Source organism: Panicum virgatum, chromosome 4K, assembly GCF_016808335.1.
Source record: "Panicum virgatum strain AP13 chromosome 4K, P.virgatum_v5, whole genome shotgun sequence".
Lineage (NCBI taxonomy): Eukaryota > Viridiplantae > Streptophyta > Magnoliopsida > Poales > Poaceae > Panicum > Panicum virgatum.
In genome coordinates, this window is record NC_053139.1 from 1,466,289 (window position 1) to 1,476,934 (window position 10,646).

General features: G+C 47.6%; 1 protein-coding gene across 1 annotated transcript in view; it reads right to left on the bottom strand.

Moving 5' to 3' along the window:
* Nucleotides 1–9,142, bottom strand: part of LOC120704782 (oligopeptide transporter 7-like) — a 29,049-nt gene extending 19,907 nt beyond the window's left edge. The window contains exons 1-2 of the mRNA XM_039989314.1: nucleotides 9,004–9,142; nucleotides 6,976–7,485 (exon numbers count right to left, since the gene is read on the bottom strand). Of these exons, the coding sequence (XP_039845248.1) occupies nucleotides 6,976–7,395 (420 nt within the window). The 5' untranslated portion in view covers nucleotides 7,396–7,485; nucleotides 9,004–9,142. The remainder of the gene's footprint in view (nucleotides 1–6,975; nucleotides 7,486–9,003) is intronic.
* Between the last annotated feature and the right edge of the window lie 1,504 nt (nucleotides 9,143–10,646).

Below are 10,646 nucleotides of genomic sequence, written 5' to 3' on the forward strand. Positions count from 1 at the left end.
AGCAGGAGAGATGTAACTCGGACATGTACTCTGCTCGAGTGCATGGTCCTCCTCGGCGTGGTGGTAGGCAAGATGCTAGGGCGCGCCGTGTAGGTGGAGGACAGGGAGACGGTGGTGATTACCGTGCTCCAGCGGATGGTCGCTTTGCCGGTCGTACTCCTGGTCGTCTTCAGTACGGCTATGGACCACGGGACCGAGGCTTTCTAGGAGGTCACGAGACACCACACTTTCCTTGTGGTGGTGGTCGTCAGCCTCGCGGTAGACGGGACAGGGGATACGCTTTGGCAGATCTTGCTAACCCTTCTGTAGAGCAAATGGCTCCACACTGGTTTGCTTCACACATTGCTAACCCCAGTGTTGAGACATTTGCTCACCCTTTGTCTCGCTACCGATGTGCAGGTTGGAGGCTTGGAGAACAGGTGGATCATGGACTCCGGTTGTTCGCGCCATATGACCGGGAATGACAAATGGTTCTCCAGCCTCACCCCGATGCGCTCAAAGGAGTACATTGTGTTCGAGGACAATGGAAGAGAAAAAGTACATGGAATTGGCGCTGTTCGTGTTTCTGATCGCTTTACCCTGAGAGAAGTTGCTTTGGTTTCGAACCTTGGGTTCAATTTGCTCTCTATTTCGCAACTTCTTAATGAGGGGTTTGAAGTTCGCTTCAAGGAGGGTTGTTCTCGTGTTTTAGATTCTAGAGGAGATTTGGTTTGCCGGATTTTACCTCGCGATCGGGTTTTCCTGGTTGACTTCTCTGGAACTTCTCTTGGTCCTCCTTGTTGTTTGTTGGCTGGTCCTTCTGATCTGTGGAAGTGGCATAGGAGACTTGGACATTTGAGCTTTGACTTGTTGTCGAGACTTAGCTCACTTGGCCTAATCCGAGGATTGCCCAAATTGAAGTTTGAGAAGGATCTTGTTTGCCATCCGTGTCGCCATGGGAAGATGGTTGCCACCTTCCATCCGCCTATTAATCAAGTGATGACCACTCACCCTGGAGAGTTGCTACATATGGACACTGTTGGTCCTTCTCGGATGATGTCTATTGGTGGGAAGTGGTACGTTCTTGTGATCGTGGATGACTTTTCTCGCTATTCTTGGGTCTTTTTCATGAAAACCAAGGATGAGACTTTCGAGTTTGTTCGAGACGTGATCTTGAGGTTGAAAAATGAGCTACCCCAGGCCATGAGAGCGATTCGCAGTGACAATGGCACAGAATTCAAAAATACTCATTTTGACACTTTTTGCAGTGATCAAGGTCTTGAACACCAGTACTCTTCCCCCTACACTCTACAGTAGAATGTAGTTGTAGAACGGAAGAATCGGACGTTGGTTGAGATGGCTAGGACGATGCTCGATGAGCATATGACTCCTAGAAAGTACTGGGCTGAGGCAGTTAACACCGCTTGTTATGTGTCCAATCGTATTTTCTTGCGTGCTTTCATGCACAAGACTTCTTATGAGTTGCGATTTGGACTCCAGCCCCGTGTTGACCATCTCAGAGTTTTCGGTTGCCGGTGTTTTGTGCTAAAGGAAGAAAATCTTGATAAGTTTGAGTCTCGATCGTCTGACGGCATTTTTATCGGTTATGCTTCTCACTCTAGAGCTTACCGTGTGCTGATTATTGATACTAACATCGTCAGAGAGACTTGTGAAGTCACTTTCGACGAGACTGCACCGTGCAATTCTTCTGTCTTTGAGGTTACAGGAGATGATGAGCTCGGCACCCCCATCTTTGAAGATGAGGAGGAAGAAGCTGCAGAGGGTGATGCTGAGGCTACCACGCGTGCTGTGGACCCAGCCGTCTCCGCCACGAGCTCGGACGATGATGACGGCCCCGACCCGACTACATCTACTTCCCGGGGACCGATCGAGCAGGTGACTCAGCTTTCACCAGCTGCACCTGAGGAGACACCAGCTTTGATTGAGGAGGAGGCGACTTCGACAAGGGAAGCACCGCGACACATTCAACGTCGTCATCCACCTCAACAAATGCTAGGTGACCTCAACGAGCGAGTCACACGGTCCAAGGTAACAAGTATCGCTGGCTTTGCTCATTCATCATTTGTTGCCTCTTTCGAGCCCAAAGATGTTGGACACGCACTTTCTGACTCCAATTGGGTCAATGCCATGCATGAGGAACTCGAAAATTTTGAAAGGAATCAGGTTTGGGTTTTGGTTGAGCCTACGCCTGCTTGTAACCCCATTGGAACCAAGTGGGTTTTCAAGAACAAGCAAGGTGAAGATGGGTTGGTTGTGCGGAACAAGGCTTGACTTGTAGCCCAGGGGTTTTGCCAAAAGGAAGGGATAGATTATGAGGAAACTTTTGCCCCGGTAGCACGCTTAGAGGCGATTCGAATCTTTCTTGCTTTTGTTGCTTCCAAGGGTTTTAAAGTTTTCCAAATGGATGTGAAATCTGCCTTCTTAAATGGATTTATTGAAGAGGAAGTTTATGTGAAACAACCCCCTGGTTTTGAAAATCCCAAGTTTCCAAACCGAGTTTACAAACTTCAGAAAGCTCTTTATGGTTTGAAACAGGCGCCTAGAGCTTGGTACGATAGGCTTAGAACTTTCTTGCTTGCTCAAGGTTTTAAAATGAGATGTGTTGATAAAACCTTGTTTCTCATGCGCTCTGGCTCTGACTTTCTACTGGTTCAGATTTACGTGGATGATATCATCTTTGGTGGCTCTTCTCACGCTCTTGTTTCCAAGTTTTCTGAGTAGATGTCCAGGGAATTCGAGATGAGTATGATGGGTGAGCTGCAGTTCTTCCTCGGGCTGCAGATCAAGCAAATTTCCCAGGGCACGTTCATCCATCAAGCCAAGTACACGAGGGGCTTGCTGCGGAAGTTCGACATGAATGACTTGTCTCCTCAGCCGACTCCGATCAACACATCGACGACGCTTGATGAGGACTTGGACGTGAGGCGGTGGACCAGAAGGAGTACAGGAGCATGATTGGCTCTCTCCTGTACCTGACAGCAACCCGGCCGGACATTCAGTTCGGGGTCGGCCTCTGTGCGCTGTATCAGGCCTCACCGCGCACCTCCCACAAGCAAGTGGTGAAACGCATCTTCAGGTACCTCAAGTTCACTCCTGAGTTCGGTCTTTGGTATTCTGCGGATTCATCTCTTGTCTTGATTGGCTTTTCGGATGCCGATTTTGGCGGGTGTCGGCTGGATCGCAAGTTGACTTCCAGCACTTGTCACTTTCTCGGTACATCGCTGGTTTCGTGGTCCTCTCGCAAGCAAGCTAGTATAGCGCTCTCTTCCACAGAAGCCGAATACGTTGCTGCTGCTAGCTGCTGCTCTCAGATTCTTTGGATGAAACAAACTTTGCAGGATTATGGGTTGAGCTTTGGTAGGGTTCCCATCTTTGTAAACAACATGTCTTCTATTTGCATTGCAAAGAACCCAGTGCTCCACTCCAGAACCAAACACATAGACATCAGGTTCCACTTCCTGTGAGATAATCATGAGAGAGGCCACATAGACATGATCCATGTACCATCCGAGAGGCAAACCACAGATGTCCTCACCAAACCACTTGAGCAGGGCACCTTTGCTCGCTTGCGAGGGGAGCTTGGGGTTTGTTACCCCTTTTGATCGCTGACTTCTCTTTGGTTAGTTTTTTGTAGGTCTTTGTTTTTGTTTCTCTTCGCTTTCTAGCTTCTGATAGATGCATTTGCATTGTACATGTTTGCATTTCACATTGCTTCACTACACTGGCATTCTTGCATACAGTGTTATGATCCTCTAGTGCTTGCTAGTATAGTTTCTTAGACTTGATCATGTATAGCTTGCTCTTCAGTATATGTCATATCAACTGAGTTAAGCTATTTTGATTTGAAAATCTGAAAACATGATCACCCTGTCTTGGCTTCTAGCATGTTAGGTTGTATTGATATGCTTTGCTATCCTATTCATGCTAGTGTGGCTTTTAATCTTTGACATGAGCTAAAATTATTTAATATATGTATGAAATGGAATGAAAAGATCCAGGTGGCATTGCTTGTCGCACTGATCGAGCTTTCGGGATGGCTCACATAGCACTAGTGAGAACCCGGGCAAGGCTGTGCATGACTGAAGTGAGTGCCTTAAGCTTCTGACTGCCCTTGGCATAGGCTTGGTCTCGCTGCTAAGTAAAGCATGACAAGCTTTCAACCCCTGGCAGAAACTCTTGCTTGATATAACATGTTAACTCTTCGTTCAAATGCAAGTTTTGAGAAGTAGAATTGATTCATGATAAAATATATTGGCTGCTTTGGATCACCCTGTATGAGTCTGGTAAGCACTGCTTTCTTTCTCCTACTTGCTGTTGCTAGATCATGGGTGATGCTTTTATTTTTGTTGAACTGAACTTGCTAGCAGACTTGATTGATATACCCTGTTGAGCTAGATTCAGTTCCTGTTTATGAAGCACACATGCCTGTCACTAGATGATCATATCTTTGTATGCCTGAATGTTTCACTTACACCATCTGCACGACATTCATTGCATAGCATGATTTCAGGGGGAGGTTTAGGCATATTTTAGGCTTGATGTGTGCATGTGCCAACAATGGGGAGAATTTTTGGGAGAAGTGATCGAACAAGGGGGGACTTGAGACTTGTTTGAGTTTTGAAAAACTTGTTGCGCACAGGGCTTTGAGAGTGCATACATGTGGTGAGAGTTGCACTGGTAAGGGGGAAATGCATTTCAGTGGGAGTTTCTGCTTTGTTTAGCTCCTAGTTTTCCCTTCGCTTCTTGCATGACTGCGTCGAGCTTTACCTCTGTCTTCGAGGAGTCATGTTTTGGCTTTTGATCGATTGCGTCAAGCCGTTGCCCTTGTCTTAGGGAATCGATTTTTGCTTGAGTAAGTGACTGTTCTTGCCTTTTTGAGCTTTTTGTCACTTGCTTGAGTTCTTCACTTTCTTTTTGCCATTTTTTATTTTTCACTTCTCTGGTTACAGGTGGTGTGTTGACAATGCACTCATCAAGGGGGAGATTGAGGAATGGGCAGTACTCACTCCTGGCTGTGATGAGTGAATTGTCAACCGTGCGGTGTGATCGTGTGCTTGGTCTTTGGTTGCAGGTACACGGGCGTCAAGTGTCGACGGAGAGCTGCTGTAGAGGTGCTGTGGCCGATGGACCGTGCGGTGGACGGTGGTGAAGGGCAGCCGTGACCGGAGCTCGGGCCGGGCGGCAGCTGTGGCGTCCACTCCTGGATTAAGGGCGCAAGCGCCGACGGAAGGCGGGTTTCTTGGTTTGCGCCACAAAACCAAGCTGGCGTACGGCGGTTGAAGACGCCAAGTCGTGGAGTCACGGGCGTCGGTCTCGGGACTAGCGGTGGAACGGGCATCGACATCGTCTAGGGCCTCGCTGTGGGCGAGGAGGTGACGGGCCTCGGGCGGCGTCTAGAGCCTTCAGAAGGCCGAGGCAGGAACGGCGTCCAGGGCCACGGCGTGGAGGCGGGAATCTTCCCGCGCGTGGAGTTTTGGCAGTTTTCTCAAAACCGGCCACCTACCCGGGTTTCGCGGACCCTCCAAAACCGCGGATCGGATCTTCATCTACGTGGCGGCATCGCGGAGAAGACTTCGATTCGAAGAAAGAACCTCGGCCATCGGATGAGTCCTTGTATCTTTTCCGGTTTTGCCCCTGCGGGCCTTCTAGTTTATTTTCAGCTCTAGGGGTAATTTAGTCATTTCGCGTTTAGAGTTAGTGGGAGATATTTAGGGAGTGGGCAGCCTCCCTCTCCCTCTCCCTCTCTTCTTCTGGCGCCCAGAGGAGCGCGCCTTCTCCCCCGTCGCCTCTCTCCCTTCCTCTCTTCTTCCTGCCCTCTCCTCTCTTAGGGATGGATTTTTTAGACCTTGTATTGAATTTGATTGGGAAAGGAGGCCCTATCTTCCTTGTGCCCTCTGGGGTTTTGATCTTGTGTCAAATTCATGGGTCGTATTCCTCTCGTGTGATGATTTTCGTTTTTGGTTTGACGAGTTTTGATGCACGAGATTTTGGTGGCTTTCCGAGCTCTTTGTGATGGATCCAAACCGCTTCTATTAGTGCAAGATCACTAGGATTCACGAGCTCCCTCGAATTGACGTTCTTGCGTTCTTGAGAAAACTCCGTTTTTGCTCGGGAATTCCTCGATTCCTCCTGCATCATGGAGTGATTCGTCAATTCCTTCCGTAGATATGTTCACAAGGTCTTTCTGATCGTAACTACAAATTTTGAGCTCCTTTGGACTTGATTTGATCCTCCAATCACCAAGTTTTTCAAAAGGTCGCGGGCTGAAAAATCTCTTTCTGCGCTCGGACAGAATTCACCCTATTACCGGATGAACCGACGTGTTTAAACATATAAACGTCGGATCAACCGGTGAGTAGGGGTTCCGGCTGTTAGGGTTTTTGACAAATTGAACCGACGCTCCTCTGTTGCACCGATGCAATAATGCCGGATCATCCGGTGTATTTGTTTTCGTGACAGCTTCTCTGGGTGTTGAACCGTTGCACCAACGAGTTCTTTTTGTCCCTCATCGGTTTAACTGGTGAGTGGAACTGGGTTCTATCCTATTCTGGGCATCGGTTTAACCGACGAGGTGCTCCCTGTGCACGTCGGTTTAACCGGTGTTCACTACGTTGTTTTGCTGCTTCTCTGGACAACTGCACCGGCGTAAATTGTCGATTTCGTCGGTTTAACCGGTGCACTGTTTTATCGTGATGTAGGCTCTGTATCATCGGTTAAACCGACGTGCTCAAGTCTTTGTACGTCGGATCAACCGGTGATATATACCGTGCTGAATCTTGTGCCGTTTTTCGCGTTTGCTTCCACGATTGTTTTCGTTATTCCCTAGGGCTGACGTGTGCTAGTGTAGCTCCTCCATAGCTACTCCACACTTCACATAGGACGATAGGGTTGGGTGCATACTTTGGATCTTAAGCCGAGCTTCCGATTGCGATAGTTTTTAATCGGCTTCCATTCACCCCCCTCTGGTCGCCCCTCGGTAAGAGATGCGAAACCAACACCATATGTGACAGCAAAGAAAGTGCTGAGGTACAGTGGGCCATTCTTCTCGTGCGCCTTTGTATCGAAATGGAAATGGGAATCCACGATGCTGGATATGTTGTACTTTTGATCGGACAAGGTGAAGAGGCCATCAGAAACGATGGGGAAGTTTTGCGCGTTGTAGAAGTTGAACCAGTAAGCAATGGGTGTGATTATGTACATGATGATGAAGAACCCTGCTGCAACATTCGCAGTCGCGAACCAGGGGCTGGCGAGAGGGCTCCCGAGGTAGGAGGAGACTGTGGACCAGTCAAGACCGATCGCTCCAATGCCAAGGCCCTGCAGACCGGAGCCGAGCTGCTGGGCGAACACAGAGTGGGGGAAGACCCAGCAGACCCAGGAGAGGGAGGTGAGCATCTGGAACAGGTAACCCGGGAAGATATAGTAGGCGAAGCTGCAGATGAATGCCACCAGGAAGAACTGGTTGCGCGTCAAGCTGCCTTTAACCCTGTAACGAACATGGCACCATTTATGCTATTTCGAGTGATTTTGGTGATCGAATGACAACACAACACTTGGACTAATATGATTGTTAAGATGATCATCCTCAGGCTTTTAGGTTCAAGTGATGACAAAGAGAAAGAGAAGATAGGCGTAGCAAGGCCCGAAGGGCTGCCCCTACGGGGGTTCCGCTACCCGGTTAGCGGACGGGGGTCGAGGGGGAGCCGTCCCTCGTGGGTCTCAGGGCAGCGCCCTGAAAGCTCTTCGGTCGGTTGCACCGGAAGAACCGACGCATAAGGCATCGGTGCATCCGATGGTTGTCGGAAGAACCGACGCCATGACAGAAGGGAATTGAAGCCAAGTCAGTTTATAGGCACCGGAAGAACCGACGGGTCAAAAAGGGGCATCGGTACATTGGGCGTCCTATGTTCCAGAGACGATGCAAGTCGCGCAAGAGCCAAGTCTTCAGCACCGGTTGAACCGGTGAAGCATCGGTGCATACCATCGGTGTAATGACGTCAGCGTCCAGGAGAAGATCTTTAAGCACCGGATGAACCGGTGATGCATCGGTACAAAGCATCGGTTCAACCGGTGATCACCGCGTCAGCTGTCAGAAGTTCAACGGCTACTTCGGGTTATGAGTGACCGGAAGAACCGACGCTACCTCAGCCAGAGACATCGGTTCTTCCGGTGATACGCAGATTTTCTGCTGACCGTTGGAGCAACGGCTACAAGACTTGGTGGCCTATATATACACCTCACCCCGGCCATTTGAAGATTGCTGGAGTTGCTGGACATCCCACACACACCCAATAACATCTCCAAGCCATACAAAAGCATCAAGATCATATCCTTAGCCCTTAGCACACTTTGAGAGTGTTGTGTAAAGGATTAGCTCTTAGTGAGTGAGTTTGCAAGGCTTCGAGCCTTTGTGTTGTGGTTCATTAGCGAACCAAAACAAGAGTTTGGTGCGCCGGCACCTTGGAGCGTGAAGCTCGCCGGCAACGTCATCGACCCTCCGACTTGGTGTGGAGCGGCGACGACATCTTTGTGCGGGGGACGTGGAGACCCCCATCCTTTGTGGAGAAGCTCCTTAGTGGAACCCGGGGCCAAGGTGACCGTGATTGTGTTCACGGAAGAGACTTGGTGGCCGAGTAGCAATACTCTTAGTGAGTGCTACAACAACGTGGATGTAGATGTGCCTTTGTGGCTAACCGAACCACGGGATAAACACCCGTGTCAAGAGTTTGCTATCTCCTATCCCGCTCTTTAAGCTTCCACATTTCATACTAGCAATTTGTGTGTCTTTACTTTCATAGAATAGTTTCTTGATAGGAAAGGCTATAGGTTGCTAAACTCTTTTGGGATAGAGTTTTCACACTAGAACAACCTAGTTGCACATTTAGATAGCATATTTTAGTTTACGTTTTGTGCAAACTAGTTGGAGCTATAGGTCAAAGTTTTTATTAGTGCATAATTCACCCCCTCCCCCTCTTAGGCTAGAGCACCCGATTCCTTTCAAACCCGCTGTTCTTTCTCATGGAGCGCCCTGGTGAGCAGATACAGTGCAAAGTTGTGTTGAGGAACATCATGTATAGAATCGAAAAACTGTTTATTTGATTCTACATCTGTTCGAATCTTTGATTTATTTACATCATCGGAACAAAGTTTCGTTTTGTGCCCTGAAAAAAGAAGTGAATAATCATGGCATGTACTCAGTTACCTCACTGTCTTTACTTCAGCTTGACTAGACTGACTGACAAGGAAAATTTCTTTGCATGTGTTTATGAGATCACTAGTCGTTTTCATAACCGATAAAATACGAACGAGCTGACCATAACTATAAACTAATTGTAAATGGAGATGGCCGATGATAACAATTAACAAGTTGCTAGAGCCAGTTGTTGGGATCGTTCAGATCCAGCTTGGTCAACCCGAGCACGTTTGGACAGAGCCCAACATGGCGACCACGTTGCTGTATTATCCAGATCGAAAGCTTCATCATGACTAGAGTCACAAACAATTCACAAGTTACTAGGTAAACTACAAATCCCCCTCTTTTTGTCTTTGTTCATAGTCTCAAATGGCCCGCAGTGCACCAGTCACATTGCAATCCCTTTCATTCTTGGATGTAAGCAAAAGCAATCCGAGGTGGCATGGCCCATGACAGGTATGTAATCTGAATCCATTGTCTATCGTAAACGCTGGTCCTAAAAATCAGAAGGCCAAACACATGCACCTACTACGTGCCAATCATACACATCACACATATTTGTTCATATATCCATGACAAGTAAGCTTCTATTTTTATTTTTGTTTTTAAAACTGACCAACAATGATAAGCTGTTTTATTACTTAGCTATATATAATCAAGTAAGCTGTGGTGTTAATCACTAGTATTAAGCTAGCTGAGATTTATTTGTTGGGGAATGGAGATAGAGACCAGATCGCTAGGGTGGTGGGTTAGTTGAGTATACCTGAACAGTGGTAGCTGGGGGCACGTTTGCCTACTTGTCTGTCCTGGGCTTTGGTGGCCTTTTGGGGTCCTCTACTCAACTCCTGCTGTTTCATTCTGTAGCTGCCTGCTAATATTGCACTGTGCATTTTTATGGGACAGGGATGTTTGTGGAAATTTCTGTTTCATTTCATCAGCAAATTTTGTCTCGTGATTGTCCTTGTGCTTTAAAATAATACCGGTAACGATGAACTAGTCTAATTCTGACTTGTAATTATCAACATATTTTACATCTTGGAGGATTATATCTTGATTCTTTATCTAACATGTGGGTCCTAGCTAGGGTCACCGGGCCACATGCCAGTGAGAAGTATATGGCACAGTTTTTTTTTAGAGCTGAACACAGTGTCAAGTGGTCCATATTTTATTATAGCTTTAGAAAACACAGAAGGAACTGACTGTATTTGACCCAGATTTGTGTACCAACAATGAAGGATGCACTACAAAAGAAGCAACGGGACATTTTGAGTACTGCAGATTGTTTCAGACGAGAATAATTGAAGAAGAGAATTGAAATTGCAGGTGTGAACGTGGAAAGCCAGGCGATTCATTTGTGTGATAACTGATAATGCAGGGAAGTGATGATGCAAGCGGTGGTTGAGGTTGAGAGCTTCATCATATCTGAAGATCTGAATGGATCTTCAGACCAGAA